The following is a 22,889-nucleotide window of genomic DNA, read 5'->3' on the forward strand; positions in this document are numbered from 1 at the left end:
CGGTCACTTTGCCAGTCACAACGGCAGTGCAAAGCGGTCAGGGAGAGGGCGGTTATTGCCGTGGTAGAGGTGTCTAAAGCACAGAAAGCACAACACTAGAGTCACGCGGCACTGACTCCACACCTGTTCGATTATGAATGATATTAGACCTTCCAAACATACAGCACAATATAAATACATTAATGTGGCATCTTCCCTTCCTTTATAGCGGGGTGTATGTAAATGCAAGCTAAAAAAAAAAAACTTTCACAATGCTTTAATTTAGCACACTACTTTAACTTCTTAGAAATCACAAATACAGATAGTTTAAGCACATAGAACCTGTAGTAATGTCGCAGACAGAGGCGAAATGGAAACATTGTGCTTTAAAACGGGGCAAAGCTATAAAACACCGTTCTCATGCCCAAATACTCATGAACTACTGCTCCTCTACGTAGAATACATGCCAAGTGTGAATAGAGCGCCATCTGGTGGACAGAATGAAAATCCCTCAATGCTCTAGTAGCAACAGTGACACCTGGTGTTCACATCCTGAAATGCACTATAAGCTTGGTCTTCCAGAATTAAACAAGAATATTACCGTCAACCTCCCCAGAAAAAGCTGACAGACATAATGAATACATTTAAATGTTTTGAATTGTATGAAATACATATTTTTATTCATATAAATGCAAAACCAATTTAATTGAAAGGTTTTACAGACAGAAAACCATATGAAGAGCACGGATTGCTTTGACCATGTTGGCGTATCATAAAACAGCATTGCCATTCGCCTGAATATTGCACTTAACATGATGTACTTATCCTGATCTTACACTCGTTCAACTGCATAAAAGCACCTCACGCTGAGAACCAATTCTGACTAAAGACATAATAACCTTGACCTTTTGTCTAGATAACACCTTCTTAAAAAACATAACTTTACTGTATGCATTTATATACGATGTTGTAAAAGCTAGCATTTGTACACAACCAATACAGTACGATGCTTCCTGTAAAGAAATATGACTACAGATCAGAGAGAAAAAAATGAAGACGTATAAAATAAAATACTGTTAAAAAAAAAAAAATGTTGTCTAAAACCTCAAAAGGAAAACAACAATTATCTTCATTGTGAAGTAAGCTTGTGCGTTATGCTGGATTGTTTGCCCCAAACATAACAATAATTATAGGCTTATACTGCAGGAACAGCACATTGTTTAAAACCAAATGGGGCTGTTCAGTTGGCTCAGCTTAAAACCTGCAGTTTTTTTGTTCTCATAAAACAGAAACAGAAACAAAATGTCAATATTGGTTTCTTGGAACTGCATGATATTGAAAAAGCATCCACTGAAGGAAGGAAAGTGCCGGTTCAGCAGCAGCAGCAGAACTATCTGAGCTCTGGTTCTGCGTGAGAGTGACACCACCTCCACGGAGGCCGTCGGCCCGGAAAGGAGGGGACGAAAAGGAGGAGGAGAGTCCCTCGCTGCTCATCTTTCCTTTGTTGCCATGGAGTGCAATCCCAACACCTCACACAGAAGGAAAGCGCTGTCTGAACCCTCTTGCACACACATTCAGAAACCATGCAGGTAATTCAGCCCATGTCCTGCAGATAGATGTTGGCCTTTATCTTCAAGTAGATGCATTTGATCTGCAATAGGCCTTTATGCTCCCAGAGTCCCACTGTCCCAACTCCTACTCCAATGGTTACTCCTCTATAGACTTAAGCAGCAGCACAGCATCGTAGTCACTTTGCTTGTGTCCCACGTTGTAAATCCCACATCCCACCCAAACAATGATCTGTCTGGATTCAGTGTAGTCCCCCGAGTGGCGGAGGTGGATGGGTGGCAGGCTCCTGAATTGAAAATCCTCACTACAAAATTAATTGGGTAGGATCTGCCATCTCTAGTCTGGTTTTCGGGGTTGAGCTCTGGCTGCAGGGTCTCCTACTCCACTTTCCAGATGGCGATTTTACCGTCTTCAAAGGCCGAGCCGCTGAGCACGTAGCGGTCCTCCGCTGAGCATAGGGCCTGGACACAGTCGGTGTGGGCCACCAGCTCCTTCTCCACGCTGTACTTCTCCGTGTCCACCACGTAGATTTTACCCCTCGCTTTCCCGGGAGCCCTTCCTTGGCTACCCACCCAGACCTGAGGAACGCAAGAGCAGAACACGTCAGCTGGACGCCTCACGCCACCCAGATCATCCACGTCTGCGTCACAGTGACAATCAGACAGAGTTCAGATCAGTGGCTGGTTGTTTCTCTCTTTCACATCAATAGATATTTCTAAGAGACTGCGATCACAGCTAGGAAGGGTCTATTGCTCTACTGCGCTCCACTGTTGGTGCTCACCTGGTTTTTGACCTTTATCATGCAGCTGACCCCAATGCAGTCCGGCAGCTGGATCTTGTGAAAGGGCTTGGAGAGATCTCGGTCATGCCAGACCAGGAGCTCCCCACCATCCACACAGGCTGTCCACAGCTGGTCCTTCTGCAACGGAGAATGGGAAGAGTCAGAACTGAGCACACTGGTTCGCTGCCACACACCCAGCACTGTTTTATTCGACTGTAATGAAGCCGCGTTAATGGGACACAACACTGGTGTCATGAAAACGGGACTAACTGGGACTAAACAGTTTCCCATATCCCAGTGCAATAAAGGATTCTACGTGCACAAACAAATTGCATATTTATGTTCCATAACTTCAGTTAAACAAGAATCTTTGTGCTCTGTAAATCACGTATCTGTATCCTACAGTGTAGTGCGGGTCCCTCGGCAAAGGGGTCCGTGACATTTGACCCTGAACTCTTTCGTTCGGTACTTATGTCACACAACTTTATATTAGATGTATCTGCTTGAATGTAATAAGTCGAGATGAAATACAGATTAAAAAGCGGGCTCACCTCTAGAAACAGCAGGAAGCTGCTGAAGCACGTGGGCGCGTCTCTCAGCAGGTCGGGCAGTTTCAGCTTGCGGTGCAGCGTTCCATTTTTACGAAGTTCCAGGATGTAATCTGTACTGCCTAGGCGTCCGGACACACACTATGAGACACACTCCTGTTCCACTGTTCCATGAGTACCCCTGCGCTGTCCTACCCCATACTTTTAGTACTGGGACCCCCTTAGCCGAGATTCACTTCAAATGATATTGTGTAAATAAATAAAAAAGTGTAAAAAAACTGCAGAGCTTCTGTGACCCACTAACTTTTCATTCCCCTTATGTATTACATAAGATTAGATGAATTATTCAGCAAAAGTATGAATTATAACTATTATACTCTTAGCCAAAGAATAATAGCACAGTTAATAACTTATTAGTGCATGAATATTGTGCTTACAGCACCACAGAGTCCCATTGAAGAGCTTGATGGAGTGCAGCGCGTCGCTGGTCGGCTGCAGCTGCTTTTTCACTTTGAGCGTGGAGACGTCCCAGATGATTAAGCTGCCGTCCGCGCTGCAGGAGTAGGCCTGCACCTGGCTGAGGAGGGCGACACGTTTTGGCAGGAAGATGACGTTACAAACCCGAGACATGAACAGACTTCCAGGCATGCGAGTGTGGCAGCGGTGACATGCGTGGCTTTCACCTGAACCCCGAACTCACCCGAAGCGGTCACTCCTCTCCTCCATGGCGATGTCAGTCACCTCGGCGCGGTGCTCCGTCAGCTGCTTGTTACAGGACATGCTTCGGATGTTTATGATGTAAATGGTGGAGTCCTGGGAGCCAATCCACACTTGATGCTGGTCCAATCTCAGCATGCAGTTCTGTCCAAATACGAAATACTCACGCTCTTAACACGTCTGCGTTTTAACAAGTACTGCACCAACTTACAGTATATTGGGGGAGAGTTACAACTACTTCAGTGCTGTATTTAATGTATAGAATTACAGGCCTTTTTTATTGCCATTGAGTGTATGTGTATATATATATATATATATATATATATATATATATATATATATATATATATATAATTAACACCAGGGGGCGACATAACAACTGGAATAATTTTTAAACGCCAGGACATTTTCTAAGTTTTAAAAATAATGTCCTGAATACCTGGACCTTCTTCAGATTTATTATTCTTATTTTCTTAGTTTCCACATATGTGTCTCAGCAGCTTCAGACTGTTTCATTACAAAACAAAAACAAAGCTGAGGAAACGGATTTGTGTGCGACAAATTACGTTCCGCACTACCACGCCTCACTGACTCGCCTGAATGGGTTTTCAACCACTGCAGAAATGACGCTTTAAAGAGCAAATAGGGATCAGAAACAGGCTGCGGTGTGCCCCCTTATGAGTACGTTACACTGATTAAGTAATGTCCCTGTAATTGTGTCTGAACATCTGTCACTCACAGCTGCACAGAGACTCGTGTGAACAATACATCTAGCAGCTGCAAATGACATCAGTTTACAACCTAAAGGAAACACCTCTCACACAAAGAACGCAATTTAACTTTCAAGTATTATATGTATGAATATAAATATACAGCAAGAATAGAGTGTCTTTTTCATCAAAATAAAATAAACAATCAGAAACCTTTTTCCTCCGAATCTTGTTAGATTAAGCCCACTTCATTGTAACCAAGAGAATGCCCTATTGCAATTCCAGCCTTTTACAATTGCTTGCTATACCCTCTTGGGATTGTATGTTTCCCTCCCCAAAAAAAGTATTTTCCCACTGTAATCTAAGCCTTTATGAATGGGCACTTCCTGTAGGTTTTTGTTTCCCATAATGCAAAGAGTGAAAAGGTATTTCTTGTGCGTTTCCTTTAACAAATGCAGTTCTTAAGTAAGCAACAAATAAGATCCAAGATAGCAGAAAGCAACCGTTACTTATGATGAAAAACCAGTGACTTGACAAATCTGAATAGCAGTAGTTCCTGGTTGTTACAGCACTGTGGTTTCAGGCGCCCTGTGGTTGCGTCTTCCCTTACCAGTCTGGAGGCGCCCACTTGAATCGAGTTCTGTTGTATAGACCAGCTGGCTGCATCGAACACCACCACCTTCCCATCACTGAGCGCACACCACAGCTTCGGATTTCCATCGCTGTCTGCATCAGCAGAGAAACTTAACTGACCTGACAGAGAGAGAACCAGAATGACTCCACCCATCACACCACTTTTAGTGCTCCTTTTCTTCCGTGTATCCAGAACGAAACCCGACATAGAAATGAGTTCCCTCTCAAAACGAAATGTGCTGCAGAAAAGCTATCCGTTCTTTATAGATCTACTTAAAGCTACTTAAACATAATAGAATTCAAAATCTTGTTTGCATAATTTTTTTCCTTGCGTCGACAACACTCATGATTAACGAGGAAACTGCAGGCAACGACATGGACCTTTTCCCATGGGCAATTCCTGACTGTGCAACGAGGTCAAAAGTTTTAGTGTTGCAGTTTTATTAAAGAGCTTTACTAATGTCATCAGGTCAGTTTGAGATTATTATTATTACTCAATTTCTTAGCAGACACCCTTATCAAGGGTGACTTACAATTGTTACAATATATCACAGTATTTTTACATTTTACCCATTTATACAGCTGGGCATTTTCTGGAGCAATCTAGGTAAAGTACCCTGCTGAGAGCAGATTGAACCCACAACCCTCTACTCCACCGTCCGGAGTACTAACCACTACTCCACACTACTGCCTATGGGACTATGGGACTGTGTGGTCACTTTTACAGTAATAGGGTTTGTGTTAAAGCCATGTAAAGTAATGGTTAGGGTTAACATTCAAAATATTCATAGACCACAATTTTGAGGGGGAGCATTCGTCATAGCAGAACAAGGTCTGATTGTGATGCAGTAGGAAGATAACTTAAAGGAACAGAACTTCATTAAATGTAGTGTCTATGCTTACCATTACTTTGAATATTGTGTCTATAAATAAACTACGCCGAATACACTCCTAGTAGTTATATCCCCAGGCCTTTTGCAGAAACTGAAACATAACACTGTTACTGAAGCCTGCAGTGGAGAGAGGAATTCAGGTGAATTCTGACGCAGGTAACCAGGAAACTGGTAATGCAAGATGCTACTATTGTCCTACCTGGGGTGTACAGCAAGACGTCGACAGCCTGGGGAGTTGTCAGATCAAGAGATGGGTTAATCTTGTGCTTCAGAGTCTCAGATGTCGTTTTAGGAACCATCATTGGAACTGCAAAACACAAGCGCATTTAAGTGTTAAAGGTGGGGGTGAACTGTCTAAAAAAAGGTGAAATGTATTGAATAATGTAATCCTATAATTCACTCAAAAACATAATTAAAAAAATAAATTCACATTACTAAAGGCTTTAAAACGGCTTGATCTAAGAAAAATCCCAAACACACCCTCGCTCTTCATTTTGTCAAAGTATGCCAGCTTGTTAGCCGCAAAGATGGCCTTCTGTGACTGAAGACAGCCAACGACAGCATCCATGAGGAGAACATTGGTCAAAGCTTGTTGCATATACTGTGGATCCTGAAGAGGAGAAAAAACAAACCAACATTACATTTTGCATGTAGACTCCTAGGTCTTTCTCATGAAGTAACGCATGTGAAAGACCTAGGAGTCTACATGGACTCCTCACTTTCTCCATCCAAACAATGTGGGGAAGCAATAAAAAAGGCAAACAGGATGTTAGGGTATACTGTCAAAAGTGTAGAAGGGAAGTAATGTTCAGACTGTACAATGCACTAGTTAGAGCTCATCTGGATACTGTGTGCAGTTCTGGGCTCCACACTTCAAGAAAGATATCGCTGCTCTAGAGGCAGTTCAGAGCAGAGCAACCAGACTTATTCCAGGTCTGAAGGGAAAGTCCTACTGAGAGACTGAGGAACTGAACCTTTTCACCCTGGAACAGAGGAGACTACGTGAGGACTTGATCCATGTCTTCAAAATCATGAAAGGCTTCGAACACATCAAACCAGAGGAGCTTTTCCAGAGCAGCAGGGAGACACAAATGGAATACTGATACTGTCCGATCACACTGGAGTTCACCAAACCATTTAACCATATTTACAATTGATACTGTACTTTAAATTCCTCACGTTGTGTTTATGGTGATGTAGATGTTGAACTTGTGATGTCATGAATGAAACCACTACCTGATTCATGTTTCTTGGCAGCTTTTTCAAATGCAATTTTCTTATATTTAGGCTATAGTGCAAAACATTACACAATGTATATATATATTTTAGAATGGTATTATAATGTAGTTTATGGAAATACAGATGTGTTTTAATACTAGGGTTTGGGGCTTTAAGCGCATATTCATCTGCAGATTTCAACAGTCTCTCGATGTCCATTTCCAGTGGCTCTCTCTTGTTTCTGAACTCATGGAGTCCAGCCAGTGCTTGTTGCTCACTCTTGTTTTCCAGACTGGACATATATATTTGCGCCAGAGGCACACTGCACAAGTTACTTTGTGATCTTTACATTGTTAACGCTGCAGAGATATTTAATGTGATCAACAATATTTATTTGTGACATTAAAGATTCCTCATGCAAAATTTTCTATTTCCACCTCCGTATTGATTGAAAAGCCACACTCCGCGGTCGCTTCACCGTGAGATAAGAGCAACTGGCAACCAAATATCTGCATTCGAGGCATTACTAGCCATGCAATCATGAAAAAGCACATCGACCGGATCACTGGGAACAAACTCTCTATTCGACAGGGGTTGGTGTAACAACATTTTCAATTCAATTATTAGTCTGTATCCACTTTTGAGCGCTGAACCGATATTGCTATATCGACACTTTTCTGCCTTGTTTTGTTCTTTTTATCTTCTTTCAGCCAATCTTTATATTCCTTCTTCTTAAGTCATGTCCAATTACAATTAAATCTTCCAGACATTTTGAAACATTCAATAACTTATCCTAACAGACAAACTATAAGCGATTTCGCACACTTTACTCATGCTCAACAAATGAAAGTTTCTCTACTCATTAAAATATCACACAGTTCATTCAACACTCTGACCAACCTATAATAGCTTACGAGCTGAGAGGTTTTTAAAAAGTATTTGTAAACAAATCAAATTTACTTAATCTGACAGGCCTGGAGGCAGCTGGCACAAGTCTATGCTGAAACGTGTGAAATGTGGCTTGCCAGTGACTCTTGGGTTTGTCAGCTGTTTCTGGCTGAGCTCTTGCGGGACTTGACTTCCTCATTGGCAGATCTCTGTTTTGGTAGTAGTTCTGTGTGTGTGTGTGTGTGTGTGTGTGTGTGTGTGTGTGTGTGTGTGTGTGTGTTTGTGTGGGGGGGGTTCTCAAGGCTTCTGAAGGCAGTAAGTTTGATATTCACTGAGGCCATGTTAAACTGAAAGTGATACCCTGACATATAGGGCTGGGGTGCTCTTATGCAGTCAGTAATTATATTACTTGTAGGCAGGGAAAGAAAACATGCAGCCTGGTACAGCATCTGACTGGAGGAACCAAGAGATCTCTTACAAGTGCTAATTGTATGTTTAATTCATGCTTTGGTTGTACCTAAAGTTTGCAAGATAAAGGAAGTGATCTTCAGTTCAGTGTAAACCAGTATAAACGAAGTGCAATATATTCAAAGAGCACGTCATGCATCACACACGGTGTAGGACGTTGTTTTGTTTGATTTACAAACCAAATCAAGACAATGTGCTGTCTGTGTACACGCAAGTCTTTAAGAAGTTCTTCAGCATTTAATATATATTTTACATACATTTAGGTCTTCCCTTCGCCTTTTTATCACAGCATATACCTGCAACCCTCCTTGTTGCTTCTCCTCTGATAATGTACACTTCTCACCTTGTGATCATCTGCCATTTTCCGCCCGGCCCACATTTCCTTCACCATGAGATTCCAGAGATCGCATTCAGACTTCAGATTGGCTTCAAACATCTCTTTCCTCAAGCTCATCTTAATCTTCAAGGATGGGACTCTCAGCAAAAGGAGAGGTGCTGAAGAAATTCTCACTTCCTGCGTAAGGAGCAGGAGCATGCAAAAAAATCATGTAACACATTGACTGTAACATTAACATCAACCACAGTGAATCTCTCCACAGTCCACTATGCTCCCATAACCGTTGAGGTTGCCGTTCTGTACCTCGATGTCTCTGAATTTGGTGATCTCCACATAGCTGGGCCTCCCGTCGGTGAGGAGCAGCAGCCTCTTCTGCGTCATGGCGATCTTGCCGACGCCGTAGTTGGTCTTCACCGAGCAGGACAGCTTGTACACACACTCGTTCTTGTCCAGGTGCTCGATGACCTCGGCTGGGAGGTGGACGTCCTGGGCCTCGGCCTCCGTCTCCTTCCAGAACTTGTAGAAGACTCGAAACACCTCGGGATCAATCTGCTTCTGCTGGCCTGAGCCCACCACATACACACACCCCGTCAGCATGCCCGCTCACGCTCTGCCTTTGAACTTATTCAACCATCCAGGCACCCACGCATACAGTTAGATCGGGTTATGAATGAGTCAAGAAAGTCAGTGTATAATTATAAAAAAGGACTGGAAGTAAAACAATTAACTTGTAGTGCTAATTTGAATCGTTAAAACTTTTTTATATGTCCTTCATTCTACAGACTCAGTTTGGGTGTGACTTGATTACCCGCTGCTTATATCAACATCATAAACTCTGCGGTCTGGATTATCAAAACAGCCTTTACAGGAAGATCTCAATTTCTCACAACTTTTTTTTCTTTTTAAACAGACAGCAGTGTGTCGTGGGGGTTAGTGCTCTGAAGCGTATCATCACGGGTTCAATCCCAGGTCGGGGACACTGCTGCTGTACTCTTGAGCAAAGACCTATACATAGATTGCTCCAGTAAGAACCCAGCTGTATAAATGGGTAACTGTATGTGATAGATAAAGTGATAGATTGTAACAATTGTAAACTGCCCTGGATAAGGGCATCTACAAAGAAATATAATAAACTATGATATGCATAACAAAATAACACACTGCATCATTTAACACAGACAAACAGGTCCTGGTCTGTAGTGACATTTTAGTAATTGAAAAAGTATTAGTATTCATTATTAAATCAGAAGCTGACATTCAATAACTGCCAAATGGGGGGGGGGGGTTAGCAGCATGAATTCAGTGAATCCTCCAGCATGCTGAAAGGATTGCATTTGGAGCAAAGCACAGAACAAACACACAGAGAAACTGAACACAGAAGCGCAAGCAGAAAGGCCAGTGAGCCAAGGCTCTGGTAGACACAGCACTTAGCAAGACTTTCTATTGCTTTGCTTACCATCCAGAGAATCAAGGTAAAATACAGATTGGGAAGATGCCCTCATTGCTGCATCCACACCTTGCCAACTCAAGCCACTCTTAATTGACTCTAATGAAGTGGATTAAGGGACAGTCAGATTAATTGTATACACACCTGTTCATATGTACCGATAATAAACACACACATACATTATATATATATATATATATATATATATATACAGTACTGTGCAAAAGTTTTTGGCAGGTACGAAGAAATGCTGTAAAGTAAGAATGCTTTCAAAAATAGACATGTTAATAGATTATATTTATCAATTAACTAATTGCAAAGTGAGTGAACAGAAGAAAAATCTACATCAAATAAATATTTGGTGTGACCACCCTTTGCCTTCACAAGAGCATCAATTCTTCTACGTAAACTTGCACACAGTTTTTGAAGAAAATTGGCAGGTAGGTTTGGCCCAAACATCTTGGAGAACTAACCACAGTTCTTCTGTGGATTTAGGCACCTCAGTTGCTTCTCTCTCTTCATGTAATCCCAGACAGACTCGATGATGTTGAGATCAGGGCTCTGTGGGGGCCACACCATCACTTCCAGGACTCCTTCTTCTTCTTGTTCTCCTTGTTCTGAAGATAGTTCTTTATGACTTTCACTGTGTGTTTGGGGTCATTGTCATTCTGCAGAATAAATTGGGGGCCAATCAGATGCCTCCCTGATGGTATTGCATGATGGATAAGTATCTGCCTGTACTTCTCAGCATTGAGGAGACCATTAACTCTGACCAAATCCCCAACTCCATTTGCAGAAATGCAGGCACTTTTAGACGTCTTCCGACTGCGAAGGGAAGTAAGCATGATGTGTCTCATCTGCTGCAGTAAGTTTCCTTGGCCGACCACTGCGTCTACCGTCCTCAACGTTGCCCATTTCTTTGTGCTTCTTCAAAAGAGCTTGGACAGCACATCTGGAAACCCCTGTCTGCCTTGAAATGTCTGCCTGGGAGAGACCTTGCTGATGCAGTAGAACTACCTTGTGTCTTGTTGCTGTGCTCAGTCTTGCCATGGTGTATGACTTTTGACAGTAAACTGTCTTCAGCAGCCTCACCTTGTTAGCTGAGTTTGGCTGTTCCTCACCCAGTTTTATTCCTCCTACACAGCTGTTTCTGTTTCAGTTAATTATTGTGTTTCAACCTACATATTGAATTGATGATCATTAGCACCTGTTTGGTGTAATTTTTTAATCATACACCTGACTATATGCCTAGAAAATCCCTGACTTTGTACAAGTGTACCTAGAATAATTGATGCTGGCAAAGGGTGGTCACACCAAATATGGATTTGATTTAGATTTTTCTTCTGTTCACTCACTTTGCATTTAGTTAATTAATAAATATAATCTATTAACATTTTTGAAAGCATTCTTACTTTACACTTACTTTGTACATATACACACACACACTATATATTGATATATACACAAATATCTATATACACATATACATACATAAATACATATGCATATATATATATATATATATATATATATATATATATATATATATATATATATATATATGTAAATCCATACATATGCACACAGATATATGTATTTACGTATATACATGTATACAAATTATATTTGTGTGTGTGTATGTGTATGTGCGGTTTAATATTTCTTTATTTTCTTATTGGAATGCCCATATGTCAAAGGTTGTGTTGTAAGGTGATGCAATATTGTAGAGGGTAGAGCATATTAATTAGAAAGGAGAATTAATTTGAAAATATCTCCCAACAATTTAATCATGCACAGAATCATCTGTCAATGTCAATTAATGCATACAAGCTTCTTGCAATAATCACTTAAAGCATGTCTGATTATAACAAAAGAAATAAAGCAGTAAATATATAAACAAAGTATAATAGTTTGTAAGAACTGTAAAATGAACAAATTTAAGAAAGCTTTTTAAAAGATAAAAATCACCCAAAATAATATAATGTCTATATAGATTCAGCTCAACTGATACACCATCTACAAAACCTGTTGTACATGCATTCCACCTGCACGACAAATACCCCCCTCTCACTCAAAGCTCTGGACGTTTCCGCTTTTGCTTTCTGTGTTCATTACTGGCTCTTTAATATGTTGTTCAATTAACGAGGCAGTTTCACAGCTATGCAGTGATTTCAGATAGAATAATAAACATATTCTTAAAATCGTATGAGAGATCCATGAACCTGCAGGAATTTCAACAATATTCTCAGCCATGTGCAAGGGCACTGAAATCGTATTGCTCTTGCTCTTATTTGTGTCGCTCCCACTCACCTACTGTCAGCGCCTCGAACAGCCGGTGAATCGTCCCGACGTCCTTCACGATCCCAGACTCCTGGATCCGCTTGACAAAGTCCTCGAGCTGCATGTGCTTCTTGGGGAGTTCAAACTTCTTGACGTGATCATCGGTTTTCACCAGGTCCTTCTCATTCTCTTTCTTCACTTTGCTGATCAGACGCTTCAGCTCCGAGTGCTTTTCCGCCTGACCCCTCTCGTCCCGTTGCAAGGAATCCACAAGGTTCTTCACCAGATCGGTGGGGAAGATGGCGATGTCAGTCTTATAGAGGTTCTGGAAGTCACTCAGAGCGTCCAGCCGCTTCCCACTGATGGTGTTCAGGAAGCCGCGGAGGTAGAAGTACCTGGCCAGGAGCGCTGAGTCCTCAGGAGGCAGAGTGGCGATCGCCTTACCCAGGAGGTTGATCAGCTCTGAGTAATAATTCTGGACATAATGATAAGATAAGGGTGGAGGAAAGTCTGGCAGCCTGAAGTGTTTGATGGGCTTCTGTGAGATCTTCAGTGCTACAGAATGTAAATATAGAAATGTTTAAAGAAAAATAAATATGAGAGAGAGAGTGAGGGGGGGGGAAACACAAAACAAAGTCAACATATACCAAATCTACTATATACAAAACTCGTGTAATTACCTACATTAAAAAAAAAAAATGAATAGACTAATTTCAACAATTAACTTCCGGAGAGTGTGAGTGTAGATAGGGAAATACCCAAGATAAGCACGTTAATAGTTGTCACAGTGATCAGGGTAATAAAAGCGATTTACACCTTTCACAAACATGTATTTAATCTTTGATGACAAAAGGCCTCCTCTGTCCCTGAAGAAGGACCAATGGTTACCGTTCTCTATGCCCAGTTTCTTGAGGGATGCCTGTCTGAGCGGGAGGTCCACAGGCCGCTCCTGCACCAGGTTTGGCATGCTCATCCCCAGCCGCTTGCTCATGCGGTTCTCGGGACTGCTGTACTTCCGGGCCATTTCCTGCATGGTAGGCCTTCGAGGGAAATCCATCATGGGGTTCATTCTACAGGGCGAGCCAAACAAAGCCCCTTGAGAGATCTCTTTTTATGGCCTCTTTCTACTGAGGCAGCACAACAGAACACAAAATGGATGGCAAACAAGTAAGACAGAATTGTGACACTGTAGCAGTCCGATTTTCCAAAGATGCTAAATTGTTTAAATCGCAATGAATGAGTCCTTCACCAACTTTGAAAAGTCAGGTTCTTACAGAAACAAAATAAAAACCACTTAGCCTGAGATTTTGAAAAGCCAACGCTCATTGGTTCAGCTATCTCCCTGTATCTGTGACTATCAGGACCTGGGGCTGAGATTTACCGATGTGCTTCAGATCGCGTGTTCAGCTCCATCCTAGTGAAAGCATCCATCTTCCTGTTGAGGCGTTCTTTTAAGAAGGAGTGGAATATGTGGGTTTCCAAGACCTGCAATGCACAAGACAAGAGCTTTGCAAAAGTGTCTTTTTTAATACCATGTCCTCTCTACAATTTGGATGTCTCATTGAGAAACATTGTGCATATGAGTTTGAAGTGCCATGCTTGTGTAAGTAAAATGATATGCATTCCTTTTTATAGAACAAAATGACTGGATTTAAAAAATATATCAGTTTTCAAAACAATCATCAAATGCAATTCAAACACTAAATAATAAACAACTTCAAATATTGAATGTACTGCTCTCCACTCTATTATGGAATTTTATTATGACTTTTCAATACAGTCCCTGCTTTTTCTCATTGACTGTGGTTTAGAAGTTCAATTTCAAGGGACATTTTATTCACTTAATCTTTTAAAACTGGAATAACCCAGAGTTCTTGAACTCTGATATTAACAGTTGCACACAAACAACTCAAGGAGTTTAGTTTTGCAGTGTGTATGTATCTGAGAAACAGACCCATTCCCTTATACTTAGTGGCTACAAACAAAATCATCAATATTACATATTTATTTCTTTGAAATTAAATAAAAACTAAAATGATCAGATAGACAGGGGTATGCTGTATATATGTATAGATTTGTTTCAATCAAAATCTAATTACCACAGTAGTGATTTGAAAAAAAGGTGTACAGAAATAAATAAATATCTCCACCTTAAAAGGCAATCCGCTGTATACTATCAGTTTGAATTAAGCCATGTGGTATTCTGCAGTTGTTTTTTCAAGGATCAACCCTGTGACTTTTTTACAATGACGTTATCATTACCTTTTTATAAAAGAGCTGGTCCTCTGGCTCTCGTGACTTCAGAAACTCTTCACTGTTAAACACTCGATGTTCATAATTGAGATGATCATTGACTTCCCTACATGAAGACAGATTTTTGTGCTTTAATAGAATGACAAGCCTTTCCTTGTTTTATATTTCATATATGTAACCATTCTTTTATCAGCTTAATAGTCTCCTTCACTATAGCTATGGAATTGAATATGCTGCTGCTTCTGCTTGGACTTCATTTAGTCCTCTGATTTGGAATTAAATTGTACTGTACAACGTCCTCCATTTCTACTTTCCAAACTAAGACCAAAGAATGGTGGTTCAGGGGTAGCTTAATGTTTTGCCACCCTAGGCAACATCACAATGTGAGGCTACGCACAATCTGACACTCATCCCATTTGAAATTAACCAATAGAAACACAACTCTAAGACTTATGGGAGTTAAGATTTACTAGCTTAGCTAACCCTTACCTAGTCAGTTCAAGTACTGTCCCTTTATCCTATCTACTTAAAAATCCAATTACACATTTCGGTTTAAGACTACCCTTGGTTTCTCATAATGGTCAATCATCTGTGACTGTGTCTTTGACATAGAAATACAATGGGACTTACCTAAAAATATTGACTATTAACTCCAAGGTGACCTGCTGGATTTCCAAATTCAGCTTTTGTTGCCATTGCCTTCTCTGCATTCGTACATCATTGATATCAGTGCCGACCCCGAGATGAGACATCTGAAGATCATAATGGATTTGAAGCTCTGTGCGCCTGCATTCAGGAGAGAGACACACTTATTAGTGAACTTATCTTGAGTTTTTTTTTTCACGTTACTTAACGAAAAGAAAAAAATAACTGAAGTAAACTGAAACTCTCTCGCTCAGAGTGGACAACCAGCAAAGGTGCAACATTTTGAGATCAGTGCTAGATACTATAGACATATTATGTGGGAGTAAACAAAAAGGTATTGAAAGTATTTCAGAATATGAAAGTAACAGACAAAAGCAGACTACTCTAACAAACAACAGGAATGGCTGAACTGGAAAGCCTTTATCTCTCAATTTCCTGTTCAGCAATTCATCTTGACATATCTGTGGAAAACAAGAGGAATTGCTGAACAGGAAAGTGACATATAAAGGCTTACTCATGTATTCTGTGAGAAACAACTAAAATAAATGTATTATGTAGTAACTGGAGGTTGACAAAATATTATTGAAACTCGTTTATCTTTTAACTTTGTTTGTTACTTCCTTGCAAAACAAATGGGTATATTTCAGAGTTTACCGAGTCAGGGGTACTCACTGTATAAATACTGTGTGTGTGTCAATGTAAACCTCAGAGAAGGTATTGGTATTGTGAGAACTGATCTCACAATCTGGTTCTTATCTCCCTGGGCCTTGGTAATAAAAAACTTTATTTTGCTGAAATCCATTGGTGGCTTCTTATATCTTCCCTACTATGGCAAGCCAAATTATCATTTAGAGATATCTGCAAACCATTTAGAGATATCTCATTTAAAAGTACATTTAGAGATATCTCTAAATGATTTGAAGATATCTTCAAATCATTTAGAGATATCTGCAAATCATTTCAAGATATCTTCAAATGACTTCCTATATTTTGGCTGAGATTATCACTTCCTGTTTCCTTACTCAGTTACATAGAAATGAATGAACAAGTTAACAGGAAGTGATAATCTTGGGCTACATACAGGAAGTCATTTGAAGATATCACTAAATGATTTGCAGATATCTCTAAATGAACAGGAAGTTATTTGAAGATATCTCTAAATGATTTGCAGATATCTCTAAATGTACTTTTAAATGAGATATCTTTAAATGATTTGCAGATATCTCTAATAGATTTGCAGATATCTTTAAATGATTTAGAGATATCTTTACATATTTGAAGATATCTTTAAATGATTTAGAGATATCTCTGAATGATAATTTGGCTTGCCATATCCCTACAAACTCTTGCCCATACTGCACACTTCAAAGGCTGCCTTAACAATTTATTTTCCCCACACATGTATAAGTGATGTTTACCCTGAGAACATATATAGGGTAGTGCTGTGTTCATTAACACTGTCACATGACATTTAAATTGACAAGCCCATGGAAAACCAGGTGTGGATATCACATTTTGCCCTTAATACACAGATGAAAATAGGGTTGTGATACAAGAGCTCAGAAACTTTTGCCAAGATTGTCAAGAGTCCATTAGGTTTAATTTATTAGTTAGGTTTCTAAATAGTTTTTGTGTCAGTGCACAGATCTGCACCAACTCATGAATACTGAGTTCCTCTTTTTCATCACAATGATCTTGGGAAATTAGCATGTTCAGGTTATGTGTGTGCACAGAGACACTGTGTAAATAAAAGCTTAGAATAAACATTGGCAAAACTGGAACAGAAAGCCAGTCACTTAACAAGTCTTCAAATGTTTACACAAATTCTGTTCCTACCGTTTCAGGAAACATTCAGATGCAGCCCATGGTGTTTTTGGGATCTCATTACCCGGTGAGCATGAAAATGCCATTGTGCCATTGTCAATATTTATTAATATCAAGTCATTCGTTTCCTGGAACAGGAATTAAAAAGTGAATCTATTAAATATAGCAGCAGAGGTCAGCCAATGCATATCATGAAACTAAGGATGCTGACACCAAAGAGAGAGGTACATAGGCATCACAGGATTACACTATGCCATTGAAATCAAATCTTCAAAAACAAAGGCTGAAGAGGTTTAAAAATAGATGATTGTAAATTATGTTTTGAATACTGTTATGAAAAGAATGAAACCATGCATTATCAAAATATAGCAACTTTGAAAAGATTTGTTAAAATGGTTACTTAAACCCCAATTTATCAATTTTAAGAAATACATTTTTGTCAGTATTGTGAAAATAGTTTCATATTTAAACACATTGCCACTTTTCTAAAAGGATAAAGTTAGCATTAAGAACTCATCCTTTTAACGCTACAGAAAAACTGAGGTCTTTACCGCTGCGACTTCTTCAAAGTGGTCGATGTGGCAACCCATGAGGAAAGACGTGGGAGCCATGACAAAATCCAGCATCTGCCTGGACAGGATGGGCACAAAGGTGTGCACCCACTGCAGCGGGTGGATGTACAGCATGAAGCACTGCGAGATCAGGGTGAGCAGGGCCCAGTCCGAGGAGAAAAACACAATCCTCTGCTCCGTCAGGATGCACGTGATGATCTGGTGACGGAATGAGGAACACAAGGCCCATTACAGCCCACAGTACAACAGTACAGTATCTCACCAATCACATATTCTAATGTATCTACAGATGCTACCCTTCTCAATCAGTTGGTTAATGCCTTTAAACACCGCATTGTAAATGTGATTAATCTTTAATAACAACTGGAAAAAGTAGCAAAATAAGAACAAAAAAGCTGGTTAGCAATATAGTATATATTAAAACTTAGTCGATGCTAGAAGACAAAAAATTGGCATCAAGACTGTAATTATGAGGTTTTAAATTATAACAACTCAAGGATTTTGTGAACATATATATTATCATGCAACATACAGGGCAGCAGGGTTAGAAACTGAACCAAATTGTGCCGCACTTCCCCAGACCCAGGTGGAGGTACAGCACAGTTTGGGGTGGTCTCTCTGGATCACGATATAAATATATATTTAACATGCTGCATAAGAAATACAGATTTGGTCCTCAGAGAGTTGTCCTTAAACATGATTCAGGATATTTCCAGTTTGAGGTAAAGAAAACGGGGGGCGAAGAACCGGGGAAGAACCGAAGAACAGCTCCAACAACAACATTACTTGCATGTAAAAAATGCTTAACTATACCACACCAGATGTTGCTTATCTTGCAATCCAGGAATGTCCAGTGTTACATTTTACATTTTTTAGTCCAGTTTTACATTTTATGAGCACAAAACTAAAGGGATTGGAAACTTGTACAGCCACACTGAATCAGACCGATTCTTTCAAATACAGGTTAATAGAACTTCAAAAGTCCAGTTGAATAAGATACATTTATATTTCCTATGTTTACAAGATACTAATCCCAATAATACTCTTAAACATACAGGGTTTATTTATGAGCAATTGTTCGGTATTCTGCATGGAACGATTTGTATGCTTGTTTACAATGTAGTTAAATTTGATTAAAACTCTGCTGCTCTGCTGAAACCACTCACCTGCAAAACCTGCTTGGGTTTGAAGCACAAGAAGGGAAGATGAAGATCCAGGTCAACAATTGGATGATCCAAATCCTCTTTAGAAGGAAGCACAATCTGCAGCGGTTTGAGGTTGAACACCTACATTCACAGAGATTTAATTTCAGAGGAGGCTGGATTTGTTTTTTAATTCATCCTAACAAAGCCATGTCAATACTAATCTGATTGAGCAGATTAAACACCTCCAAGAGGCCATTCTTCATCAGAGTAAATCATCTACTTCTAGAACAGTACACAGACTATTTATTTATCCTTCAACTGAAAGAAAACACTTAAAATAAGCATCTGCTTCACTGAGTTCTCTTATTCATTAGCTTTGCATTCTTCCAAATACAGGGATCACGGTCTAAATCAGTACAGTGGCCAGAGCACATCGTGTTTATTGATTTGGGGGTCCAGCTGGGATGAATGAAGCTCAGTCTTCAGTTCTCACCAGGTGTAGCTGTCCAGGAGGAGGGGTGGGAACCAAGGCCAGCTTTGCAGCAAATTCCTTCACCCGCTCTTCAAAGTCTGACCCTCGGCAAGTCTTGAGCTGCACTAGTAAACTTTAAAAGGAATGAGCAGGTCAATGCATAAATTACAGTTACTGCCACTTCTGGGCCACGTTTAAGTTTTTAACTTGGCAGTTGGTAAGGGCTTCAGCTTTTTCACTTTTCTTCCATGTGTGTGTTTTCTTTCTCAGTTTTGTCAGATTTGTGTCGTATGTAAGTATGCAAACCTTCACACTGCAAAACAATGCCAAGGAATGTTACCACCTGGTCCATTTGGCAGGAGATTAAATATTTTACTGAGTACCTCACATACAGTGAGGGAAAAAAGTATTTGATCCCCTGCTGATTTTGTACGTTTGCCCACTGACAAAGAAATGATCAGTCTATAATTTTAATGGTAGGTGTATTTTAACAGTGAGAGACAGAATAACAACAAAAAAATCCAGAAAAACACATTTCAAAAAAGTTATACATTGATTTGCATGTTAATGAGGGAAATAAGTATTTGACCCCTTCGACTTAGTACTTGGTGGCAAAACCCTTGTTGGCAATCACAGAGGTCAGACGTTTCTTGTAGTTGGCCACCAGGTTTGCACACATCTCAGGAGGGATTTTGTCCCACTCCTCTTTGCAGATCCTCTCCAAGTCATTAAGGTTTCGAGGCTGACGTTTGGCAACTCGAACCTTCAGCTCCCTCCACAGATTTTCTATGGGATTAAGGTCTGGAGACTGGCTAGGCCACTCCAGGACCTTAATGTGCTTCTTCTTGAGCCACTCCTTTGTTGCCTTGGCTGTGTGTTTTGGGTCATTGTCATGCTGGAATACCCATCCACGACCCATTTTCAATGCCCTGGCTGAGGGAAGGAGGTTCTCACCCAAGATTTGACGGTACATGGCCCCGTCCATCGTCCCTTTGATGCGGTGCAGTTGTCCTGTCCCCTTAGCAGAAAAACACCCCCAAAGCATAATGTTTCCACCTCCATGTTTGACGGTGGGGATGGTGTTCTTGGGGTCATTCCTCCTCCTCCAAACACGGCGAGTTGAGTTGATGCCAAAGAGCTCGATTTTGGTCTCATCTGACCACAACACTTTCACCCAGTTCTCCTCTGAATCATTCAGATGTTCATTGGCAAACTTCAGACGGGCCTATACATGTGCTTTCTTGAGCAGGGGGACCTTGCGGGCGCTGCAGGATTTCAGTCCTTCACGGCGTAGTGTGTTACCAGTTGTTTTCTTGGTGACTATGGTCCCAGCTGCCTTGAGATCATTAACAAGATCCTCCCGTGTAGTTCTGGGCTGATTCCTCACCGTTCTCATGATCATTGAAACTCCACGAGGTGAGATCTTGCATGGAGCCCCAGACCGAGGGAGACTGACAGTTATTTTGTGTTTCTTCCATTTGCGAATAATCGCACCAACTGTTGTCACCTTCTCACCAAGCTGCTTGGCGATGGTCTTGTAGCCCATTCCAGCCTTGTGTAGGTCTACAATCTTGTCCCTGACATCCTTGGACAGCTCTTTGGTCTTGGCCATGGAGGAGAGTTTGGAATCTGATTGATTGATTGCTTCTGTGGACAGGTGTCTTTTATACAGGTAACAAGCTGAGATTAGGAGCACTCCCTTTAAGAGAGTGCTCCTAATCTCAGCTCGTTACCTGTATAAAAGACACCTGGCAGCCAGAAATCTTGCAGATTGATAGGGGATCAAATACTTATTTCCCTCATTAACATGCAAATCAATTTATAACTTTTTTGAAATGCATTTTTCTGGATTTTTTTTTGCTGTTATTCTGTCTCTCACTGTTTAAATATACCTACCATTAAAATTATAGACTGATCATTTCTTTGTCAGTGGGCAAACGTACAAAATCAGCAGGGGATCAAATACTTTTTTCCCTCACTGTACAGCTGGCTGTATGGTTACTAACCTGGGAATTACCGAAGGGTGTCAAGCACAGGAAAATGTAAAGAGAGGCAATGGATTACACATTTAAGGCATTATGAATACTGTGTGAAATTCCTGATCATATCTTAACTCCACACACATAGTTATTACTTTACTTCAGTTTAGCATGAAAGCAAAAACTATTGGAAGAAAATTCTGGTCTATCTACCCATGCAACACAAAATGCCAAAGCAAGACAATAGGAAGTTTGGTGTAGCAAGCAGTTATGAAGTGTGCAGGGTAAGGAACACAGCACAAAAAATAATCTGCAGTACACTGAATTATAACATTAATATATAATTTAATAACTTAATCTAACAAATGAAAAAAATGAAAGGTCATGAATTATTCTTACCATGAAAGACAGTCCTTGAGAGCACTGAAGTAAGCGTATTTAGATATGATGCAAATGGCACAGGCAGTGTAGAGTCGACCTGTCTTTGAAGCTGACCAGTGTCCATTTTGATAGTGAGGTCCCTCCTGTGAGAAAAGCAACCCATCATCTTTCAGAAATTATATAAGATTTCTTCCATTGACTAGGATATTGGTAGAGCAGCAATATTCTCTCACATAAATTATTTAACATTCAAAACTGCTTCTCAACAGCGTGACCTTTTTGGGTCATGTCACTGGTTACTCTTTTGATAAACAAATGACTGGATGGCTCCCTAAGTGTGGTTGACAAATGTCCAACACAAAAAAAACAGGCTTCCAACAGCTTCTGTGATTATGTGACCCATGAGATTATTTCTCCATGTCAATTATCCCCATCTTTGGGAGTTGCATAGAGGACTTATTATTAACAACACAAGTAATTAATGAAGCATACATTTATGAAGTAAGACCTTTTAACAAAAACTTTGAATATACATGGTTTAACAAATATATATAATATGAAAACTCAAACTCAATTCAATAAACATGCAGGGGAAAGCAATGACTAAGTTAAACATAAGTGAACCTTAACATGTGAAAAATTAAACCCACACCTGTACTGGCTTGTAGTACTGCATGACAGCACCATAGGTCCTGTTCCCAAAGACATCTGTGAAAACCAGGAAATGGAAGCGCTCTTCTTTCAATTCACTTGCTAGCTGAAGACCTCCTGATGAAGACATTTAAAAATAACCAGTTTTCATTGCCATTTGACTGTTTTTATTATGCATTTACATAACCGTTCTTAAACAGTGGCAGAGAGTTCTCATATATAAGAGACAGATAAATAATCATCGGTATCAGATACAGTGAGTATAAATAAATTATGAACAAATAAGTGGTACATTTACAGAAAAGCATGCAATGTTTTTAATCTGAGTAGGAATATGGAATCAGTACAGGGATTGTTTTTCCAGTATAGCAATTCTGCAACTCAAAATCAGATTTACACCGATCAGCCATAACACTATGACCACCTGCCTAATATTGTGTAGGTCCCCATTTGGCCGCCAAAACAGCCCTGACCCGTCGAGGCATGGACTCCACTAGAC

The 22,889-nt window shown here is 40.2% G+C and overlaps 1 protein-coding gene across 2 annotated transcripts in view; it reads right to left on the reverse strand.

Annotated features, from left to right (window-relative positions):
* Window positions 1-628: 628 nt before the first annotated feature.
* The window catches only part of dennd3a (DENN/MADD domain containing 3a), a 28,431-nt gene continuing 6,170 nt past the window's right edge, over window positions 629-22,889 (reverse strand). The window contains exons 4-25 of one of the 2 annotated variants that reach the window (XM_066715819.1): window positions 22,392-22,507; window positions 21,758-21,882; window positions 19,401-19,512; window positions 18,929-19,048; window positions 17,742-17,960; window positions 17,203-17,318; window positions 15,352-15,507; window positions 14,731-14,827; window positions 13,850-13,953; window positions 13,357-13,538; window positions 12,499-13,023; window positions 10,198-10,287; window positions 9,045-9,304; window positions 8,748-8,918; window positions 6,311-6,440; window positions 6,030-6,137; window positions 4,915-5,057; window positions 3,578-3,738; window positions 3,315-3,454; window positions 2,881-2,999; window positions 2,330-2,467; window positions 629-2,126 (exon numbers count right to left, since the gene is read on the reverse strand). In XM_066715819.1, the coding sequence (XP_066571916.1) occupies window positions 1,926-2,126; window positions 2,330-2,467; window positions 2,881-2,999; window positions 3,315-3,454; window positions 3,578-3,738; window positions 4,915-5,057; window positions 6,030-6,137; window positions 6,311-6,440; window positions 8,748-8,918; window positions 9,045-9,304; window positions 10,198-10,287; window positions 12,499-13,023; window positions 13,357-13,538; window positions 13,850-13,953; window positions 14,731-14,827; window positions 15,352-15,507; window positions 17,203-17,318; window positions 17,742-17,960; window positions 18,929-19,048; window positions 19,401-19,512; window positions 21,758-21,882; window positions 22,392-22,507 (3,533 nt within the window). In that variant the 3' untranslated portion in view covers window positions 629-1,925. The remainder of the gene's footprint in view (window positions 2,127-2,329; window positions 2,468-2,880; window positions 3,000-3,314; window positions 3,455-3,577; window positions 3,739-4,914; window positions 5,058-6,029; window positions 6,138-6,310; window positions 6,441-8,747; window positions 8,919-9,044; window positions 9,305-10,197; window positions 10,288-12,498; window positions 13,024-13,356; window positions 13,539-13,849; window positions 13,954-14,730; window positions 14,828-15,351; window positions 15,508-17,202; window positions 17,319-17,741; window positions 17,961-18,928; window positions 19,049-19,400; window positions 19,513-21,757; window positions 21,883-22,391; window positions 22,508-22,889) is intronic. The other variant, XM_066715820.1, reaches the window with a different exon arrangement.

This window comes from Amia ocellicauda, chromosome 10, assembly GCF_036373705.1.
Source record: "Amia ocellicauda isolate fAmiCal2 chromosome 10, fAmiCal2.hap1, whole genome shotgun sequence".
NCBI lineage: Eukaryota > Metazoa > Chordata > Actinopteri > Amiiformes > Amiidae > Amia > Amia ocellicauda.